At 53.7% G+C, this 21,812-nt stretch overlaps 6 protein-coding genes across 6 annotated transcripts; 4 read left to right on the top strand and 2 right to left on the bottom strand.

The window, feature by feature from the left end:
* Positions 1-137: 137 nt before the first annotated feature.
* HD553DRAFT_290208 (uncharacterized protein) lies at positions 138-1,134 on the top strand. The gene is made up of 3 exons (XM_046178340.1): positions 138-239; positions 315-605; positions 672-1,134. The coding sequence occupies exons 1-3, from the start codon at positions 146-148 to the stop codon at positions 1,037-1,039; spliced, it is 753 nt and encodes a 250-aa protein (XP_046032592.1). The 5' UTR covers positions 138-145; the 3' UTR covers positions 1,040-1,134.
* HD553DRAFT_320388 (uncharacterized protein) lies at positions 1,135-3,159 on the top strand. The gene is made up of 8 exons (XM_046181142.1): positions 1,135-1,538; positions 1,622-1,711; positions 1,790-1,815; positions 1,892-2,009; positions 2,082-2,143; positions 2,232-2,428; positions 2,520-2,659; positions 2,737-3,159. Exons 1-8 carry the CDS (start codon positions 1,488-1,490, stop codon positions 3,109-3,111), a joined length of 1,059 nt encoding a protein of 352 aa, XP_046032591.1. The 5' UTR covers positions 1,135-1,487; the 3' UTR covers positions 3,112-3,159.
* On the bottom strand, positions 3,160-6,038 carry HD553DRAFT_320385 (uncharacterized protein). Its single transcript, XM_046181141.1, has 8 exons — positions 5,901-6,038; positions 5,807-5,826; positions 5,640-5,740; positions 4,995-5,552; positions 4,489-4,891; positions 4,109-4,418; positions 3,880-4,037; positions 3,160-3,815 (listed from the first exon to the last, which is right to left on the bottom strand). Exons 1-8 carry the CDS (start codon positions 5,953-5,955, stop codon positions 3,168-3,170), a joined length of 2,253 nt encoding a protein of 750 aa, XP_046032590.1. The 5' UTR covers positions 5,956-6,038; the 3' UTR covers positions 3,160-3,167.
* A 291-nt stretch (positions 6,039-6,329) lies between these two features.
* On the top strand, positions 6,330-8,062 carry HD553DRAFT_353303 (glucosamine-6-phosphate isomerase). Its single transcript, XM_046183762.1, has 7 exons — positions 6,330-6,417; positions 6,495-6,669; positions 6,824-6,908; positions 6,997-7,008; positions 7,100-7,320; positions 7,424-7,511; positions 7,615-8,062. The coding sequence occupies exons 1-7, from the start codon at positions 6,401-6,403 to the stop codon at positions 7,965-7,967; spliced, it is 951 nt and encodes a 316-aa protein (XP_046032589.1). The 5' UTR covers positions 6,330-6,400; the 3' UTR covers positions 7,968-8,062.
* A 27-nt stretch (positions 8,063-8,089) lies between these two features.
* On the top strand, positions 8,090-10,486 carry HD553DRAFT_320382 (glycoside hydrolase superfamily). Its single transcript, XM_046181140.1, has 9 exons — positions 8,090-8,462; positions 8,544-8,645; positions 8,715-8,785; positions 8,864-8,913; positions 9,059-9,281; positions 9,370-9,498; positions 9,580-9,828; positions 9,900-10,046; positions 10,132-10,486. Exons 1-9 carry the CDS (start codon positions 8,404-8,406, stop codon positions 10,383-10,385), a joined length of 1,284 nt encoding a protein of 427 aa, XP_046032588.1. The 5' UTR covers positions 8,090-8,403; the 3' UTR covers positions 10,386-10,486.
* A 6,449-nt stretch (positions 10,487-16,935) lies between these two features.
* On the bottom strand, positions 16,936-19,975 carry HD553DRAFT_337788 (uncharacterized protein). Its single transcript, XM_046182303.1, has 3 exons — positions 19,794-19,975; positions 17,490-19,632; positions 16,936-17,420 (listed from the first exon to the last, which is right to left on the bottom strand). Exons 1-3 carry the CDS (start codon positions 19,853-19,855, stop codon positions 17,298-17,300), a joined length of 2,328 nt encoding a protein of 775 aa, XP_046032587.1. The 5' UTR covers positions 19,856-19,975; the 3' UTR covers positions 16,936-17,297.
* Between the last annotated feature and the right edge of the window lie 1,837 nt (positions 19,976-21,812).

Genomic DNA, 21,812 nt, shown 5'->3' with positions numbered 1-21,812 from the left:
ATTCTCCGTAAGTCCCCACGCCAAACCATTCTTCTCAAAGGGCTGATCTGAAATTGCTCAAAAATGCTACAGCAAGACGTATGACAACGATCTCGGTGCGTGCCGAATGATGATGGACGAAAAGGCGATGCCGACGACGACGACGATGAGGATCGTCTCCGCGCCGAGCAGTTCGAGGACGAGCGAGTCTTCCTTGAGGGACATCGTCCTGGAGTGGGAAGACGTCAACTCCATCGTCGGTGAGCCACCTGTGATAATACACTAGATATAGCTGCTCCAAGCTTTCTAACTCGACTTATCATGAACTTCTGAAGAAAACGGCGACCTGCACAAATTCTACCGCCTCCCCTCTGTACTGCAAACCTACCTCGCGCACCTGAAACGGATCGCGCTCGAGTACTCTTCCGCCAGAAACTATATCATGCGACAAGTGCTTCATTGGAACGAGGACGATTTAGTGGGATCTCCTGCTCAGGCCATCAAGTTGGAAGGATGTGCGCACGACCTCGATGCAGAATGTGAAGATGGGAGAGGAGGGTGGTTCGAAGGCGAGGAAGCGGACTGTTCGGTGCAAAAGACGCCGTTTCCTTATGCCGTGGATACAGGTGAGTATGAATCTGGACCAGTCCCGATTGTCAGGCGGAGATCCTGATCTCACCTGTTGTTACCAGACATAACGCACTATATCGTCTGGTCGAAACGACCTCTGCTTCATCCATGCATCGTACCCAAGCATTTCCCACCCGAGGTACGCTTAGCAGCCTGGCGGACGATCCAAACTCGGGGTCTGTCTGGATCTTTCCCATCACGTAAATCGACACCACCATCATCAACGACGATGTCCTCGCTTTTGTACGAAGACGCACACGAAGCTCAAGTCCGACAAGCGCTATCCGAATCCAGTCGGTACTTGCGGTCGTTCATCGGATCGACGTGGAACGAGGAAGAGTACGAGGTAGCATGGTTTGCCAACCCGCCGAGTTTGCAGAGTTTGCCGACGCTGGCTCATTGGCACTGTATGGTACGGAGACGACAATGAAGTTGACAGCTGGGATGCTCGTCGCGGTTTTATTTTTGATGACTTGACTGTAGCTTAGAAGACCAGAGCTAGGATGAGAATGTGACATGTGTACATGTGTACAAACACTGGATAGGGAATTATCGCCATACCCATTTGACTGATCGAGCTGATTGAGAATTGGCACAGCTTGACGTGAAAGTCGAGCCGGAACTCGGCATATACCGGGTCATATCCCGACATCGCCTGTGTCAAGCATACAATGCCCGATCTGATCCTACAGCCATTGATATCAGAATTTATAGTCATGGACAAGTTGCCAGTGCAAAGTCTGGTTGAGGCCGAATCATCCCACTTTACCATACTCCAAGACGATATCAAGAAGGGTTGACCGGCTACTCCCGAAATCTAGATCGCCATCTCGAATCATCGTCCTAAGACTTGCAACCAGCCCCAAGAACACCAAAAGATGACCAACGCGAATATGAACGGTACAAGAGGGTATCATGTCTGCATGGATGTAAGAATCACAGGCACCAGATGTCTATCGACGCCCATTCGTTATTTGCAGGAAAACTAACCCGTTGATCGGGTAACTTTTAGGTCGGGGGAACCAAGATCGCTGCGGTCATCGCTGATGAGCACGGACGTCAAGTCTCTAGAGGTTATGCTGGTTCTGGCAATATGGCAGAAGTAAGTCCGGCATAGATTCGGGTATCAAAGCTCTATAGCTGATCACTAGTACATGCACATGTCGTTGTTGATTTTCAGCTTGGGGTAGCGCTCTCATCTCAAAGGTAAGTAGCTATCTTATACTGATGTCCTCCTCCATCCCGAACAAGCTGACTCACCCGAAAGTTATTTGACTCGCAGGATCAAACAGGCAGTACTGGACGCAGCTACCAGGGTCCCAGGTCTGGTCCTACCTGATCCGTCATCACAAGACGTACGACAAGCATGTCCTTTCCCCGTGTTATCCGCCTGGGCAGGGGTGAGTTCGCAGCCAGCTCGTCTTCTCAAACCCAAAGTTCTGGCCAGCTGACATTCTGCAATCGTGTGCTAGATTGCGGGTTGTGACAGTAAAGCCGATATCCACCGTATGGAAGCAGCTCTCAAGGACTTCTTGTAAGCTCACCTTCTTCTCTCAGCTTTGGAGGTCGACCTCTTTGTTACCTGACCACTGATTTACCCGCTGATCTTCTGACTTCTCTAGCGGCACAACCCCTGTCAGGGTGACCAACGACTCTCTTCTCCTCTCCGCCCCTATTCTTCGAGCATCCGCTCCTTGGGGTATCTGTGTTGTAGCCGGGACGGGGTCCGTCATCTCGGGCGTGATCAACGAGGATGGAGTTCCGGTGCCATTCGCTCGACGAGGAGGGCATGGACATATCTTTGGGGACGAGGGGTCAGGTGAGTCGACTCGAAAACGATATGATTTAAAGGAGGTGTGCGTGCGGAAGGAGCGTGATGGCTGATAATCGGTTTGGGGTGTTTGTGCTAGCTTATCATCTGGGCGTAACGGCAGTGCGAGCGATCACGAACGCTTTCAACTGCGGAGAAGATCTTTCCTCGAGCTTGGTCGTCAAGGAGATTTGTGCTGCGGTCAATACGGACAGTCCTGGCAACCTACCCTCTGTTTTGGTGAGTATCAGAGCCGGGATCCCAAATCGCATCAAAGACAACTAACTAATCCGGACTAATTGGCTGTACGACCGCAGCACGAACTCGACCCTGATGTCGATCTTCTCACCGCCGTGAATCGACGAAAACTGCGAATCGCCAACCTGGCCATCCCGGTCATCGCTTCCGCTTCATCGCAACCGGACGACCCCCTCGTTCTCGAGATCATCACCGAGACCACGGACGTCTTGGCAGGCGAGATTGCTCATATCGTCAAGATCGCCGAGAGAAAGGGCCTTGCACCTGTCTCGAATGCCACTCTCAGCGTCGTCGGGGGACTTATCAGCCAGCCGATATATATGGATGCGGTCAAGCAGGCATTGAGCCGGGTCGGGGTCGTATTCGGGGACGTCCAGCTGGTTCAGGACCCGGCAGGGGAAGGAGCAGCAGCGCTGGCCATTCCTCACAAGTAGGACGTGTGCGGGTATCATTGTAGTCATGCATTATCTAGTGTACAACGATTTACAAATCAGAATTTACCGTAAAGGTCCGGAGGGGGATCTGTGGCCGAAGTATTGAGCCAGCTCAAGAAGGTTGGCGGCCACGTCTCGGTCGACTTGTTTAGTGCGTCTTGAATCTGGAACGGTTGTGACGGTAGAGGCATGGGCTGTCTGCCCGGATCGTGGCTCCGCGGCGTCATCTGATTCTGCATGACTGGCGTCGACCTCATCTCGAATGGTAGATCTTGAGGCATGAGCATCCCTGATGAGGAGGAAAGGAACGATGGGTCGAAATCCCCAAAGATCTGATCCGGATGTTGTTGATGTGGAGTGTGATTCGTGACTGGGTTCCAGGAGTGCATCTCCTGGTCGGTCTGAGAAAAGCCTCCTCCACCTCCCATTTGCATAGGTGTAAAGCCCATAGGCTGCTGTACCGAGCTGGCGCCCATCATTCCACTCTCGTTTGTGATACCTTGCATGTTCAATCGGTTCGTAGAGCCCAGGATTTCGAGTTCCCGATTGAGACAGGCGTGTAATTCTGTGGCGAACCCGCGCAAGTGTACGAGTTCAAAGTTTCTCAGGTAAACCATCAGCTGGAGAACTAGCTGGAGATCGACGACGTTGCGATTCCCGTCGTTCCCGTCGTCCAAGACATGGAGAGCGGCGCTTGTCAACAGCTGCAAGATGAGTAGTGCAAGTCAGAGACCACCTTCTCTAACCCTCCGGTGATTCTAGACTGACCACAAGTTGATAGGACGACGCTACCGTCAACGGCCTCGCGACATGACATTGCAAAACTCGCCGAGCGGTCGCGACGTGGTCCGTCCCTGACATGGCCGAGTGCCGACTAGCAGCGATGGATTCGATGACGAGTCGATCCAGCAAGTACGGTAGTTCATCTGATCAAGCCGCTCTCCATGACATCAGTAGCCGCATCCCTGCACATCGAGGTAACCTACTTATCGCTTACCTTGCAGATCATACCTCTGCGCGCATTTCTTCAACTGCGACAACCAATTATCGAGGACGGCCAAGTCCTTGATGCTGACCTGCTTCGTCTCCCCCGCAGCTCTTTTAGACCTCCTCCTCCATACACCGTCCAAGATCGAGCTGAACCCTCGACTCGCAAAGTGTTTATACCCGATATCGTTGATCTTGGCCATATCCTCTGCCGCGCTGGGAAACGAAACGGCCGAATGGCCGGAAAAGGGAGGAGCTGGTGGGGTGGTCGAGACGATGGACCGTTTGAGATGTAGACTACGATGTTGCTGATCCAAGGTCTGCAAGTTTCAACGTCAGCCCGGTTCACGCGCATCGATCAGCGATCCAGATTTCTTTATCTTCACTCACATGAAGCGCATCCCACAGGGTCCGCCATTCTTCTTCCCTGACGGTCTCTCCCAGACCGACGCTATCCAGTATAATCTGATGTGCCCAGGCGATATGCCCTGAAAGGGACCTCTTGCCTCCTATTTCAGCTTGACAGAAAATCAACAACCCGAGCACGTCCATGTGACCCCTCTGATCGGCTTCCATCGCGATTCCGACGACTTCAGCGTCCGCATTCGAGTCGAGCTCGGAAAAGGCCAGGTGGGATGCGTGTTCGAAAGTCCGGCTCCAGACGAGTGATTCTGGTGTCGAGAGGGACCTCGAGGTGACCATCAAGATGGAGGCGATCAGAAGCGGGGTGAGGTGGCTAGGTTGAAGGCGTTGTAGACCGGTCCCTGTGAAGGGGAGAAAGTCTTGTTCGAAACTGGCGAGCCCGCAGGAACCGAAATCAACAAAACAAAACAAAGTTCTTTTAGGATCGAAAGCTCATGACGTGGGCTGTAGCGAGACTCGCTCTTCAAACTGACCTATTCCACAACCCCTCCACGGTACCGACACTCCAAGCGCTGTCCTTCTTGTTGATCCACGACTTTCCTTGTCTTGCTTGTCCCAACCCTTCCATGAGTCGGGCGACCACCTTGACGAGTTCCGCAGCGTCTTCCTTCGGTTCCCATATCGTGCCGGCCATCCAGCCCTGATCGCTCGGGTCCGTTTGCATTTCTGGGATACCATTCTGATTCTGGTTGTTCTGGTTGTTACTGCCCGAGCGATTCGCCTTGGGTCGATCTTTTCCATTGTTGATAGATCCTACGGTCAACCTCCTCTTCTTCCCCCTACCTTTCATCTCCTGCCCCGCCTCCCCTGGGCCCAGACTCCCCAACTCATCATCCTCCTCTCCATCCAGATCTCCGTTCCCATCCACCTCGGTATCTCCCGTATCGATATCCTCTTCATCTTCGTTCTCTTCCTTGTACCCCGAACCAGGTCCTTTACGGTGAAGCAAGTGTCGATACCGCCGCCATGATTTCACTTCCACTTCGAGGTCGTATAGACGCATCTCGACTTGTTCTGACCATCCTGCATGACTGTCGGCCGACGGGATCGAGCAAGACAAATTAGGGGAATATCAGACTAGGTAAGCTACATAGCAGAGCAGTTGTAACATGACTGACTCGGTTCCGATAGCAGCGTTCGCACGGAGGGTGAATATACAGTTCTTTCCCGTGGCTTCACAGCGTTTACATGGCGGCGTATCGTTGTTCTCGCATTTCATCTGACACATATGACGGCAGTCTCAGTTCTGCACATACCTGCATTCGGATACAGACGGAGAACTGACCTTGTGTTTCCTGCAGTTGACTGGTAGGCGAGTGGAACATACCGGCTGATCAGCTTAGGAGGTTACGGGTGTCTCGACCTGATTCGGGACTTACGGCAGGCCCGGCTGGACCGGTTGACCTTTTCGTTACTCGCAGCGGACCCGGACATCCTGCCTTTCTCATATGGCCTGGATCCAACTGACTGAGTAATGTTGTCAGCTGCGATGGAGCGATTGTGACCTCGTTATCGATTGCCATTGACGTGATGGACCCTTGGGCAATCGACCAACACGATACCATTTCATCGCAACTCAATCCCGTTCGGTCGATATCGATCCGTTATTTGCTTCCGAAACAGATCCACCCTTTGACCGGAATCAAACGTCTCGCTTACACGAAATACTTCCGATCAGTGGCGTTTTAGCCGAATTGGCCGATCATCTCTCTGTCTCGGCGGGTTTACCGGATCTCGGCCAACGTCCAGGCAGGCTAGGTGGTGCTCTTGGGATGTGTGGGAGTTTATAACTATCAAACATGTCAGTCCAGCTATTGACATTGGACCCAAAAGACAGCTACCGACTCGTACAAACTACATCGTTCAAATATCCGCAACCATGCGTCTCATCATCCGGCAAGTCCCGACGCCAGGCATCACCCGTTCACAACCTCGCCTGCTGACCTTCCTCCCATCTCTTTCGAACCTTACAGCGACGACGACAGAACAACATGTTCCTACGTAGCCAACTACATCATCAAACGTATCAAGACGTTCGACCCTACACCGGAACGTCCGTTCGTCCTCGGACTACCTACGGGCTCCTCGCCATTGGGAGTGTATAGGGAGCTCGTCGCTGCCTATCGGGCCGGATCGATCAGTTTCAAGGCGAGTACCTCGGGGCTTTGTTGCAGGCTAAGTTAGGTCTCTGTTGGTGATTCATAAAGCTGATGATTACGATCATGTCGATGTCGCTCTCCGCTTCTCGAATGCTGCTCTGGATCTCGGGAACTTTGTTGTTATCACCGTGGGACGAAAACAGAACGTGGTGACTTTCAACATGGACGAATACGTCGGTCTGGACCCATCACACCCTCAGAGCTACAGGTCGTTCATGCACGAGAACTGTCAGTCCCGGGTCGTCGGCCAAAGATATGGGGTAAAGCATTGCATGGAGGCTGATGTTCATGGTGATAATATATGCGTACTCTGTAGTCTTTCAGCACGGTGAGCTTTCAATCTTCGTCTCTCCGTATCAAGCCTCTGACCTGCGTACTGACAACACTATCTCCCCCCGACTCGCCGACTCGCCTTACAGTCGACATCCCCCCCACCCAAATAAACATGCTCAACGGCACTTCCCCCTCCCTAACCTCCGAATGCAGGTCGTACGAGGAAAAGATCCGTTCGTACGGCGGCGTCGAGCTCTTCCTCGGTGGGATCGGGGAGGACGGACATATCGCTTTCAACGAGCCTGGGAGTAGTCTGGCTAGTAGGACTCGGGTGAAGACGTTAGCTAGGGGGACTATTGATGCGAATGTGAGTTTTCGGGGGATGCAATGGGGATCTTGTCTTTTGTCGGGGTGAACGAGATCTTGAATCTGAGCTGATCGGTTGGGGGGAAAACGTCTTGTGTGCGCAGTCGAGGTTCTTCGATAATGATCCTAACAAGGTACCGAGGATGGCTTTGACGGTGGGGGTAGCGACCGTCCTCGAAGCCAGGGAGATTGGTAAGTCCAGCAATCCCTAGTCCGCCGTCCAATTTCAACCGATTGCTGACTCCCATTCGTACACCATTGCCCAACTATTGCGCACCAATCTCGCTTCACTTAGTGCTAATCATCACCGGCCAACGAAAAGCTCTCGCCCTCTCCAAATGCATCGAAGAGGGTGTCAACCACCTCTGGACAGTCTCCGCCATCCAGCTCCACCCGTGGGCTCTGGTATGCTGTGATAGGGACGCGACGATGGAGTTGCGGGTCAAGACGGTCGAGTACTTCCGCTCGATCGAGAGCGCGCAAGAGGAGGTCGAGGTCTTGCAAGCGAAAGCTGAGGCGGCGGCGTCTTCGGGCAAGATGCGGAATGGGAGTGGGCTCGCGAATGGTCATGGGTATGGACATGGGAGAGAGGAGGAGGCTGGGGTGGATGGTGCCATGGATGTCGGGAGGAACGGACATCCGAGATGAGGAAGCTGAGCTAGGTGCAAGGTGTTAGTGTTGTACGATTTAAGGTTCGGTAGAGGTCTTGGCTAGTCCATGAATACGATAATATGCCCTTACAGCCCTTGATGTCCCGGCTTGGGGGCCATGTCTTGTCCTGTATCGATACCTGAGTTACCTACATGCAGTCCGAGTGGTCCGAGTGATCGACGATATCTGCACGATATCGCCACCGCCTTCCCTCTTCTCGGTCGCCGTAGCAGCGCCAAGAGCTACGTGGTTCCTTCATTCATCATCGACATTTCTCGACCACAGCCTCCCTCCCCCTTTGCATCGATCGATGGTGGCGATCAACAATCTATCTCATATCACAAACTAGTCAAACTAGTTTCTAGACCATGATCCCCCATCCTAGTGTACAATACCACCTCTCCTCACTTTCCACCCACCCATCCATCATCGGATGGCCGTCGATGCTGTTCGAGGGGTCAACCTCGGAGGCTGGCTCTTGACCGAACAATGGTGAGCATCCTTACAACCATACACCCTGCAACACCTCAATCGCTATTCTAGCGGTCTGATATGAGCTCGCATCGTGCACAGGATCACGCCCTCGGTATATTCCGGCGAGGCCAACGACGAATGGAACCTCTGCAACGTGCTGGGCAAGAGGAGATGTCTGTCCACCTTGGAGAGTCATTGGAGGTGAGTCTCGACTTCTCCGTCCTTGTCATACTCCATAGACATCCACTGATCGAAGAGATCTGATATCAGCTCGTTCATCACCAAGGATGATTTCGAGGAGATGATCTCGTTTGGCCTAAATTCCGTACGGATACCTATAGGTACGTGAAGTTCTCTACCCATATACATCGCTAGGCGACGATCTTCAGCTCATATACCCATGTTCCGACAACGGATAGGTTACTGGGCGGTCGATCTTTTGGACTATGAGCCCTACGTCTCTGGCCAAGTAAGCCCTCCTCGATCTTACCTGTTCATATCCCACTCGTTATCCGCACGCTGACAATCTTCCCTTAACGTCGCCCCCCTCATCATACGGAATTGTTTTCACCCTCACTATCACCTCCACCACTCCTACGCTACGCCGTATCTAGTACCCTTACCTGATCCAATCAGTTCACTGGGCCCAAGAACTGGGCATGACCGTCCTCATCGACCTGCACGGCGTCCCCGGCTCTCAGAACGGGCAAGACAATAGCGGTCTTATAGGTCCGATCCTCTTCCCTTCCAATACGACGAATACGGAGCGGACGTTGAACGTCTTGAGGAACTTGACGGAGGAGTTTTCTCGGGCCGAGTATGGGGGTGTTGTCACCTGTGAGTGGCGGTGGTGATGATGTTTTTCGTATGCGTATTCGAGGGGAAACAGACTTAGTAGCTGATGATGATGATTTTTGCTTTACAGCGATCGAGCTGTTGAACGAGCCTAGGCTCGGACAGGCGGATTTCGAGATGGACGATTTGAAAGCGTTTTATACCGTTGGGAGCGAGGCTGTCCGGACGGCGGATCAAGGGATGGGCGTGATGATCCATGGTGAGCGTCTCCAGTCCGAACCCCCATCGTGCTTATCCCCCAACGCAGCTGGACTGACGCTCTCCTGCTATCACTGCTCAGACGCCTTCTGGGGCCCAAGATACTGGGCGGGTTATGACCCTGCATCATCTTCTTCGTCGTCGTCGATGGGCTCGGCATCACCCTCCTACCTGGAGATCGATACGCATCAATACTACGCCTTTGCACCGCTCATCAACCTCCCCCACGCAACCATCCTCGAATCGGTGTGTAATGTCTCCCGGATGCTCAAGTCCACCGATCGGACGAGAGTACCGGCGACCATCGTCGGGGAGTGGAGTTTACAAACTGGTGAGCACTAAGCTCGAGCTATATTATACGTTCGGAGTTCGGGCTGAATTCGGAAACGTGGGTGCGATCAGGTCGAGGTCCGGACGACCCGGTGTCAAACAGGGGACAACCCGATCAAGCTCGACGGACTTGGTTCAGGTTATTGTTCGAGTCGCAGCTAGCTGCCTATTCGCCAAGTGCTGAAGGTCAGGCGAACCTCGGATGGTATTATTGGACCTGTGAGCCCTGTTGACGATAGCAATGAAGTCTCTTGCTTAGAGGCTCATCGGCTTGCCCGTTCTTCTGCTTGTTACCTTATTCCAGGGAAGACGGAGTGGGAAATCGATACCTGGTCTTACCGCCGCGGAGTACGAGACGGGTATATCCCCTCCGACGTGAGCAACGCATCGACCCTGGCGTACCCTATTCTGGACAACGGATGCGTCGATTCGACGTTCAACTACACGGCGCCGAAGAAGGCTGGCTCGGCGGTAGGGAAGGCAGGAGGAATGCGGTCGGTTCGGCAGGTAGTAGGGATTGGCTTGTTGACTATAATTCTCGGGTTTGTTGCATTGTAAAAGAACAAGATTCGATCGAGGTCGCTGCTGCTCTTGTGTATAGATGGTATTGCATTCCATGCGTTCGTTCTTTCAACAAGGTCCGAGTGGATTCATCTAGGTTTAGCCCGGCCCATGTCGCGGCCCGTTTCGTTCATGAGAACTTTTCACCAAGTGCAACTGGGTCTGCACAGTGGCGCGCTCTTTGCAGATGCACCTCGCAATGATCACAGCATCCTGGATGCGCGTGTTTGCAAAATGCAAGCCAGCACCGCAGCGAACAGACTCGCAGGTGCCAGCACCGCAGCAAGCCTTTTTGCCGGTGTTCATATCGGCGGCAGTACGTCAAACTGGACCTCGAACTTGAACACGAACTCGAGGAACCTGAACCCAAACTCGACATCGAACCCAAACCCGGACTTCTCAAACCCAAATTTGACCATTGCGACCGCAAAAAGCAGGCCGGACCGTTGAGCCAACAAGGGTAAAGTATTATAGGCATCCGCGGTACGCATGTCGTATACGCGCGGGAGGTAGGTTTTCACCTCGTACGGAGGTCCGTTCGGAGACCCTCTCGGAGACCCTCTCGGAGACCTATTAGGAGATGTGTTCGAAGATGTCTAACTAGCACCTTGTAGTAGTTAGACATCCGTTATTACATTCATTACCCTACCCGTACCTTCTAGTCCCGTGTGTTACTATTCAGGTTTGCTGGCGAACCTTATAGAATAACGGATCACCCAAACACCCCGACTAGGAGACCCCGTATACGATGAATACGTTCACGCAGTGTTACGGACCGGATAGGGCTGTCCACCCCATCCCTGCGGATGCGATCCCGGTCTTGAGCGAAGACGGGAGCATGCAGATGATGGATGGACAAGGAAGGTTCATGTGGAGGAACCCAACTGGGGAGACGCTGGTAAACGACCAGTGCGTCTTTGCCCACCAGCAACCGGAGGTAGGTGCCACGGGGGTACCTACCGCTTCCACGCAGGCCGCACCGGCCAACAACATGGGGCAGACTCCCCCACAAATGCAGTCGACACCCCCAGCAGCTAACCCTGCTCCGGCCGCTGCGCCTCCTACCAGTCCGGACGTTTCCGCCCTGCTCTCCATGATGGCGAACATGCATAGCCAGATGATGGAGTTGGCGATGTCGAGGGACACTCGATCGGCGACGGCCACGGAGGAAGCGAGAGCGAAGCTGTTCAAGTTCGGTACGCCGGACAGGTTCGATGGCAGCAAGAAGGAGAAGGTTAGGGGATTCCTGGACCAATGCAACCGGGAGTTCCAAGTCAAGCCGGGGTTGTACACCGACCTCTACAAGATTATGTACGCGGAGTCGTACATGGATGGGCAGGCCCAGGCATGGGCAAGGGAGTACTCGTCGGGGCGAACTCAGGTCACCTGGCGGGAGTTCGAGGCGTTGCTCGTGGAGATGTACGGAGGGGGAAGGAACATCCTTGCCACGGAGAAGGAGTACTACTCTCTGAAGCAGGGCAACAAGAGCTTGAGTACGTACATCACCGAGTTCAACGACCTCGCCGCCCTCCTCCCAAACCTCAACGAGTACGGCAAACGGTCGTTCTTCCGCGCCAACCTGAACCAGGCCTTTCAGGACGCTATTATCCCTATGCCCAACCAGGAGCATATGTGTTACGGGATCATCACGTGAGTCGACTACCGACACACATGCTCGATCTACGGACATCAGCATACACCTAAGTCCGGCTCGACGAGGCGAATCCGATTCCCTCGGAGCAGATTCGGTCGCCCCTACCATTCGCCTTCACCATTCACCGAAACAACAAACCTTCCCGACACATATCACAAACAGGTACAGGGACCTCGAGGTACACGACAACTCTACTCAGGACCTCGACAACCTTACCCGACGTACCTAGGGACGAATGAGAACTCAAACTCGCCTTCTCTACCGAATCCGGTTGCTCTCGACAGGATTCGGCTGTTCGCCATCTCGTTCTTCCAGTTTCGCCATCTCTCGCCAATCTTTTCTCTTGGGTCTTTTCAGTGCTCGCCAGCCTCGTCTACGTACTCGTCTCCGTATAAATAGCTAGAGGAACTTGACCGAATTCGATAGAGGACGCTCTGTAATAGTTAGAGGTCAAGTTCCGATATCACATTCAATACACGCCTATCTGACTTGTTACAACATCTTCAAGACGTGTTGCGGAGAGGTTACAAGTACAAGGACGTCGCTAAGTATCTACGCTTCATCGTTTTACCTTAGACCGAATCCGGTACCTCACACCGAGTGATCACCTTCCTTATCCATACATCTCTGGATTCGTATCCCGCACCCGAACCCGCTTCATCTAAGCGGACTCGCGACATTCCCCCGACTACCTGCGATTCACCTATAAGCACCCTACGCCTTACGACTTAGGACCTATCTCGATTAGCGACTTCCGCCGTAACAATATGACGCTGGCGGAGTTCCAGATGGAATGTCGTCGGTACGAAGACCAAGCGGAAGCCCGTAGGCACACGTCTTCGGGTAACCGTGCCCACACGAGCGGGAATCGTTACGCAGGTAACCACGTCGCTCCCCGAAACCCTGTTGTGGTTAACACCACTGTTGCCCCTCCTGCGGTGGCCGCCACGTCGGGTGCTACGCCCATGGAGGTGGACGCTGCGAGGATGCCCGGCGGGAAACCCTGCTACAACTGCTGGCAGCCCGGCCACAGGAGTGCCCAGTGCAGCAACGCCAAGAGGTCTCCACCTGCTTGGTGGCAGGCTCGGCAACAGGCTGGTCGAATGCAGGTGGCTGCGACGTACATGCAACCTCCCGCCCAGAACCACCAGGCGTATTGGGACGAGGAGTTCGCTAAGCAGAACGGGGACGAGCCGTTGCTATGGACTCCGGGTGCTTAGGGTTTTCGTGATTGTCATTACTCATTGTTGTACCTTCGTCGGCAGGCCCGACTAAGATGTTTATCACCATTCCTTTTTTACGAACTGAACGAGCCAACGACAAACAAGTTTGTCTTACGAAAACAATGAAGTACCACGACTCGTTCGGAGACTCGCTCGGGGACACATCCGGAGACTCGTTCGGAGACTTTGCTGGAGAAGCGAATTGCAAGAGAAAATAGCATAAAATAAAAAAAGGAGCCGACCCCAGAACGGCGACCAAAACGAGATATTACAAGTCAAAACCGAATCAGTTCCCACCGCCGTTCCCACCGCCGTTCCCGCCGCCGTTCCCGCCGCCGTTCCCACCAGATCCGGTCGGAAGAGGTCGAACGGGAGGAGGATCGTTGACGGGGCGAACGGGAGGAGCGGGGCGAGCGGGAGGAGGGGGATTGGCGGCGGCCTCGAGCTCCAAGATCCTCTTCCTCGCGGCCTCGAGGGCCTCTTGGGCGGCGACGGCGTCGAGACGCCTCTGCTCCGCGTCGAGCCTCTTCTTTTCGGCCTCTTCCTCGGCCACTTTCTTCTTGTTGGCCTACGAAACCCGAGTCAGCATGCGAAAGAGAACACGAAGGAGATTACTTACGATGGTGACCTCGTCGTCCGAGTCGACATTCATCGCGTCGTCCTCCAGCTCCTCGGGCTCGGGGTAGGGCTCATAGACACCCCCCTTCCACTCGTTCATCTCCTTGCGGGCGGCCTCGAAAGGACTGAAGTTCTCCGCCTGCGCACCGGCGATGACAACGGCGGCGATCTTCTTCCGGAGCGCACCACGCTCGGCCTCGACGGAGAAACCGCTGTGGCGGTTCAAAGAAGGAACGACCTATATACACAAAACAAACACACAGCAATGTATCAGAGAGAGAGTTAGTAGGAGACCGTTTGAAGAGAAAGATACTGACGATTTGCTCGAAGAGCCTACTCGTCTCCCGGTAAAGATCCTCCCGGGTCCTGGCGCCCATCTTGTGGGTCTTCTGCACCTCCAATCCCGCGGAGATCCGGTGCTCGACGGGCTGGGCCCTGTCGAAGAGGACCTGAATCTTGTGGGAGATGGGGGTACACCCACCTTTCCCGCCGGAACAATACCAGCACGACTTCTGGAGGTTCCCACTCTGACCGGGACGGGGAACGACGTGACGACAAAGCGCCATCCCTTGAAAGCGAACGTGGTCGAAGAAGACGGACTCGTAAGGATCCCAGGTGGTATAGTCGTCGGGGGTAACATCCTTGTGAGGGATGTCGTCGTAACAGTGTTGGCAGCACCACTGCCAGTTACCGGCGTAACGAGCCTGCGAGAGCAAGAAGGAGATTCAATCGGAGACCCTGACGGAGGTTGCGAAGGAGACCGTGACGGGGATGCGAAGAAGGATCGAAAACACAACTCACCAACATCCCGTTGAACTCGTCCACCTTCCCTCCCTTCCAAGCCGCCTCAAACTGCTGCGGGAGCCAGCCTTTCAACTTGTCCTTCTTCTTTTGGATCGCGTACACCTCAGCGATCTCGGGCCCGGTCCAATTGTCGACACGGATGTATCCCCACTTTGCATCGTGCTCGATGCCGGTCGCGGGCTTTCTCCCTGCCTTCTTCGACGGAGACCCGGAATCGTCGTCCTTCGAAGACCGAGTCTTGCGCTTGGTCGGGGTTTCGGGAGGGGGAGGAGCAGGAGGAGGGGGAGGAGAAGGCATGGTTGACGATAGATGTGAACGGGTAAAAGATACGAAAGGTAGTAAGCTATAGGTTTGCTAGAGGTGAAAGGATACGTACGTCGAAAAACATCAAGTCGACAAACCCCCTCGGGGGTCTTATACCTTTCACATTTCGAGAACAAAACAAAAGAAGCCTAGGTAGCAACTACTAGGACAAAGCAAGAAGTCGTTACGTCGAACACGACAAAGAGAATACAGCGATATCGGTTGGAAAGGACGTCGATACATACGACATCACCTTTGTTTACATCAACGAACAATACCGCGGACAGGACCATGTTGCGATGTCCGCGGGGGAGACAATAGGAAATCGACGCGCGACGCGTCATCGTCGTCGGCTGGACGTTTCAGACGAGTCGACGACACCGATAGACAATAGGTTCTTCATTGCAGCACCCACGGGCGCCGAGCAGTGTTTCAGAGAGAACCAGTGTACCTAGACGTACAAATCGAAGGTTCTAGACGATCTCTTCGGGGACAATAGAGCGGAGACGTGAGGAGAGTCGCGAGGGTACAGACACTGGACGTTTCGAGGGAACAAAGAACTTCAAGATGAAACGTCTACTCTAGCCTCGGACTACTCGACTACTTTGGGCAATCTGGAATCTCGCCCTAAGGGGGGGATCCTATTATAGGCATCCGCGGTACGCATGTCGTATACGCGCGGGAGGTAGGTTTTCACCTCGTACGGAGGTCCGTTCGGAGACCCTCTCGGAGACCCTCTCGGAGACCTATTAGGAGATGTGTTCGAAGATGTCTAACTAGCACCTTGTAGTAGTTAGACATCCGTTATTACATTCATTACCCTACCCGTACCTTCTAGTCCCGTGTGTTACTATTCAGGTTTGCTGGCGAACCTTATAAAAGGCAAGGAGCCCCTCTTTCTCTCCTCACCTCCCCCTTCGACCTCGCCTCCTTCGCCCTTGCCTCCTTCGCCCTTGACCCCTACGCCCTTGACCCCTACAACCAGGACCATCATCTACCGCCTGGTGCTCAAGCGACAGGGCCACGTGATCATCTGGTCATTGCCGCCTCCACCTTCGCCACTTCAACCGAATGGTGACGGCCCACTTGATATTGGATTCGAGCCTGTCGCATCCGGGTTGGAATCGAGGTCGGAATCGGGATTGGGTTTAGAATCGGGAGTTGCTGCGTTGGGGTCGAGAACGGATGTCGAGGTTGGGTCGGGCTCGGGATTGGGATCGAGGTTGAGGTCGGGTTCGAGGTCGGCCAGAATGCAATTCAGTTCATAATCCCTCAAGCTCTGCGGCTTCTGATTGGGAGGCTTCTTTGTTCTTCGGCTTGGTCGTCTGCAATTCAGTTCGTGAACCCTCAATCTCTTCCTTTTCTGATCTAGCAGCTTCTTTGTACTTCTTGAGCTCATGCTTCAGGAACGCAACCTTTGTCTGCAACGGCATAAGCTTGTTCTCCAGGGACGCAACCTTTGTCTGCAAATCCTGGGGGTCTTGCTCTAGCTCGGTGTCCAAGGCAAACGTGCAGTATGCCTCCGCTGAGACAATAGTCATCCCACAGCTCGTGTTCGTCCGTTTTGACCGAGCCTGAATGCCAAACTACCAGACGGAGTTCATCGCCGTTGATCGAGTCGTATTTCCGGTCGATGGGGTCTTTCATATCAACAGCTCGGCCTCACTATGCGTGATAAGCATTAAGGTAAGGGGTGGCAGTCTGGTAGTTTGCCGAAGGCAGTTTTATTCTGTGGTCGAGAGGAAGCGGACTTATCGAGCTAGAGCCATCTTTCATGAAGATTAGTCTCGATGAAGTCGGTCGTATGGAATATACGAAGTCGAAATCGGTGTAAATCTGATGACGCAAAGCTGGGATCGCCAAGGACATGCCGGCTCACACCGACTCAAGCTCACTCAAAGAAACTCCCGCTCCATTTGCATAGAACGTGAATTATGGCATATGCATCATATCGAAATTAATAATCTGTCACAAGTCACGTTCGAGCCCGGCCCAAGAGAAATATCGCCTTCTCGTTGCGTTATCTACTGCCTTCATGTTTCGGCGTTCCAGCATATTCCTGAGTCTAGCGGGTATGGGTTTCTGGAGAGGCGGCTTATCTGCGTTCGTATATCGTTGGGCAAGAGAGCTTGCGGAAAGCTTGATGAAGAGTTGACGTATATTCGCTTTGGTCGTAGGCATGATCAAGAAGCAGAAAGGTTCAGGCGCGTAAATATGATCCTGAAGAAGGAGCCGCGATATATTGCGGAGAATGGACTGGATCTTCTTGAAGGGTCGGTCCTAGGGTCGGCAGCATATCGACCGAGTTCATGCATCGCTGTCCGAATTGGAGTCGACTTGCATCATCATGTCCGAAATCACGCTCGTCTGCGTCAAAGGTGCAGGAGCGAAATTCACGTCCACGCCCATGGCTGCAAGATCGGCTCCGCGCTACAGGTGCCACAAGGGGAAACGATGGCGTCAGCGGCTGTGCGCGCTCGAGACCGAAACCCGACTCACGTTGACCAACTCGTTCTGCATGACGACCCTCCATTCCCTCTCTCGCCTGACCTCGTCTGTGAGCACTCTCACCTGATCCCTAAGCTGATCGACAACGGCCCAGGCGGATTCTAATTCGGCCTTTCGTTTCTCTCTCAACGTCCTCGCGCTCTTCCGGTTGATCTCGCGTCTCCTCGCCTTTTTCGCGGCGATCTCTTCAGGGTCTCGCAATTCGTTGCCGTCTCCCATAGGTGAATCCGGTTCTTCGGGAGAAGCAAGTGCAGAGCTAGGTTTCCTACCTTGTCCACGGTCGCCAGGCGGACGAGCTGGCTTGAGAAGCGCGTTATTGCTGTCATATTTCTCGTTATGGTTGTTTGTCTTATTAGCAGGACCCGCGACTTTGGTCCTCTTTGCTCTTTTCGCCGGACGCGCGGATGACTCGGCAGTAGAAGGGTAAACAACGGATTCTACTGCCCTCCTTTCTCGAGTAGATCGTCTCGTACTCCTGATAGGTCCGGTGACAGACGTTCGACCTTCCTCGCTCGCTTCGGTCATGCCTGCGACGCCTTCATCATCGACGACGATCTCGATCGGCCCGGCGCGTTTGGCCGGATTCGTATTAGGAGGATCAGCGAACGTCGACAAGTAAGCCGCAGAACCGCTCGAACCGGGTCGTTGAGTGTTTCCCAGCGGCATCAAGGACGATCCTCCGGCTTCATCCGAATCGTATTCGGGATCCGACGATAGCGTGTTCATTCCTGGTAGAGTAAACCCGGTAAACCCTTGAATGAGATGATTCGTCGCAATCCCATGTTGCCCGTCAGAAGCCGAAGCCGAGGCTGGAGTGGACGTTGAAGCCGTACCCGAAAACGAAGTATCGACCGTAGTAGAAGTCGCCGAATTGGAATTGGTAGACGCCGATAGCGGTCCTTGATCGTACCTCGGTACTCCATCGAACAAGTTCCAGTAAACCTCCGATCCGACCCTCGTCCCCAACGTGGATCTCATAGAAGAATTTTCCAGCGGTTTAGGTCTATGTCTGGGCGAAGATGTTGATGTCGGTGACGAAGAAGGCGGCGGGAGCAACAACATCGAGCCTTCGTGTACCGTCGGTACCTCTTCGCCGTGAGGAGAAAAGTTCTCCCAATCGACCGGTTCCCAGATCCTACTCGTACTAGCGCTCCCACTCGTACCGATCAAATGACTACCAGATTGCTGTAGCATATGTTGTCGATGAAAATCGCTCGGGACGATCGTCTCTTGCGAATCGAAATCCTTCTTGCTCAAGCCTTTTGAGCCCAGTTCCGATGGCCGCGTCAAAATCCGATGAGACGCTCTTCCCTTGAGTCCTCTTGCCGGACCCGCAAATGGTCCTGTCTCTCGCTCGAGCTCAAGATCGGTAGTTCTAGTAGGAGACTCCGGGAACAACATGACCTGCTTGTCCAGCTTTGACGATCCAAAAACGTCCATCCCGATATCCATACTGTCCTCGTCGCTTTGTTCGCGTTTCAGAGTGTCCGCTACCGTCGTGTTTAGCAACGACGGGTCCAAGGTCTGCATCTGTATCTGCACTGGAACGTCCGTCTGGGTCTCTTCGAGCTCGGTCCCCGCCGTATCATGTCCGACCTCGTCCGAATCTTCTAGCTCATCACGATCCTCCTCGTGATCATCCCTGTCACGACCATGCTTTCGATGTGACAGAGGCGAAGAGAACGTCACATCATTATTGTTCAACGACGTCGATCTAGAGGCAGACCCTTCGGCCATATCCGGTGAGCGGAAAAAAGACCTCCAGCCCGAACCGGATGAGGTGACTCTCGACGACGGCGTCCCTCTCAATGAGTAACGATGCTGTTGTTGTTGTTCTTCGAACGATTCGATACTGGTCGGTGTGATATTATCGTGCTCGCCATGTCCGTCCGTCCGCACGCCGATCTGACTCAAAGGACTCGAATTCAAGCTCGGTGGTGATCTATCCTTTGGCGCCGAAATCGATGAAGGGCTCGTCCAGGTCGACCTCAAAGGCGAATGAGGAGTCTTCCTGGTATAAGATTCCGGGTTGATAGTAGTAACGGTAGATGATTGCGAGTCGACATTATTGACGTCTTCCAAAGGTAAACCGAGGATGGAAAAGAGTTGACGGCTCGTCTCGCTGTGGATCGGTCTGTTTACTTTTCGTGATCGCGGTGATGGTTTCGTGCTGAAGTGTCGGCGTGAACCGTCAAAGGAAGAGGTGATAGGTGAACATAAGAGACGTGATCAGTAGCATGCCAATATGAGAGATCTGACGTTAAATTAAACGAGGTCGGAGATCAAGCGACTCACAAAGGAGATGTTGATGATCCAGGCGAAGACCCCTGCCTTTGCCCGTCGGCGTCGTCGGCCATCGCAGCAGCTAGACGAACAGAGCTGTTTCGTATCGTTCTGATAACGAGGATAAGTAAGAATATGCAGGATAGCTAGCCTGTTTTCGTCATTCAAGTCGATTGACGGATGATCAGTTGAGGTAAAAATGTTTGCTACGAGTACGTCCTCTTTTATAAGTTGTCCCTTCGCAACTTCGCAATCTGATCTGATCTGGTCCGACGCCGGAAGTAAATCATCGAGAAAGGGTGATTCAGCTTTCTTCGGATGTAAATTACGGTCATTCGGATGCATTTCATGACGTAATTTATGATATAGCCCATCCCATGGGACACGCGCAGAGCGGCTGTGAACGACTTTGTAAACAAACAACGACGCCATCACGATGAGCTGCGAGCTACACGTCGCATTCACATCTACATCTTGCATCTTGCATCTAGGGCTACACAGCTACCAAGGCTACCAAGGGCTACACCCGCTTGACCCGCTTCTTATACTGCTCCAATTCCCTCAGCGCCTCCTCCTCATCCTCCCGATCTTCGACTTCCACTCGTTTCCTCTCCCTCTCCGCTTCTTCCCTCTCGAAAGCCTGCATCCGCCCCGAACCCACCATCTCCCTCATCGGGTTTACTGGGGTCTGGCCATCTCCACCACTGAGCATGGACATGGCGGGGTTACGTTCCATACGTTGAAAGAGGGTCATCAGGCGTTCGGCTTCGACTTCCTTTTCTTCCTCGGTCATCGGTCGATTCGGGTCGGGTCCTGCCGCTGCTGCTGATGTTATCGCTGTTGACATTGATGTCGATCTCGATGCAGATGGAGCTGAAGGCGTAACAGAGACGGAAGCCGGAACAGTAGCAGTCGTAGCCACCCCTTTGGCACTCCCAGCCGACCGCTCGTCCACCTGCTCGAGCCCCGTAATCGGATGTCGCAAAGCCCCCAACTTGGTCGTCCGTCCAGGTTTCCCCTCCTCCTTTTCTTTGACGTTGTCATCATCGTCATCATGAACCTCTTGTACGCTCGCACCAGGTGGTCCAGAGATTCCCTTGGTGAACAACAACCCCGCGGCATTCCCATACCCAATCTCGCGTACGAGTTCGTTGGCTGATTCGCGCACATTCCGGGACACGATCTAATCAGCTCCGCTCTCCTCCACCATGACATGATGGATCGCATCCCCCTTCCAAGGGAGACGACTCACCATTCCCGCCGCAGGCCGACCAAAAGACCTCGCCGATCGCCGTCGACAAGTTCGGATGACTAGCGGATTTCGAGAACCGGATCAGGTGGCCCAAGAGCGTCGGTCGGGATTCGAGAGGTTTCGATCCGGGTGATCGATCGCTATCAATTCCGCCAGACAGAATGTCACACGTCAGGTTACAATCTAATCAGCCTTCGTAATCATTCGTCAGTCACCTCTTCGGCTACCGCACTCACAGGTCGTCTGGGAACAAAAGCTCCCTCACTTCCGTCCTAAACCTCTCGGCAAGCTTGGCGAGTACCAACATGCTGGGCGTGACGACTTCTTCCACCTTGTCCACCTCTTTACCCCTCTCACCCGCCGGAACGGGATCGCCAGGTTCCCAAGGTCCGATTCGGTGGATAAAGTGGGTCTCCAGGATGGGATACAGTTTCGGGAGGATCGATAGGGAGAGTCGGGGGAACCGGGTGAGACAGTTTATGCAATGCGTGAGGGGAGGTAAGAGTTGAGAGGAAGGGATCGAGATGAAGAGGTTGGTGATGGGTTCGAGCAGGCTGCAATGCGCGATTCGTTCAGCCACCCGCTGAGTTAGGGGTTCTCAAGCAAGACTCACATGCCGAAAAGGCTTTCCCACTGCGATTCTGACGAGACGGGGTAGAGGGCGAATAGATTATAAGTCGTTTTGAGAAGCTCTTCGGTCGCCATCTTCCTATTCGCTGAATATGGCTTAGCGAGCTCCTGCAATCGGCTCAACAGGAGTCAGCCTTCCCAACGCTTCA

This window comes from Filobasidium floriforme (genome assembly GCF_021052385.1).
Source record: "Filobasidium floriforme strain CBS 6241 chromosome Unknown HD553scaffold_30, whole genome shotgun sequence".
Lineage (NCBI taxonomy): Eukaryota > Fungi > Basidiomycota > Tremellomycetes > Filobasidiales > Filobasidiaceae > Filobasidium > Filobasidium floriforme.
This window is presented reverse-complemented; position numbering and strand designations above follow the sequence as displayed.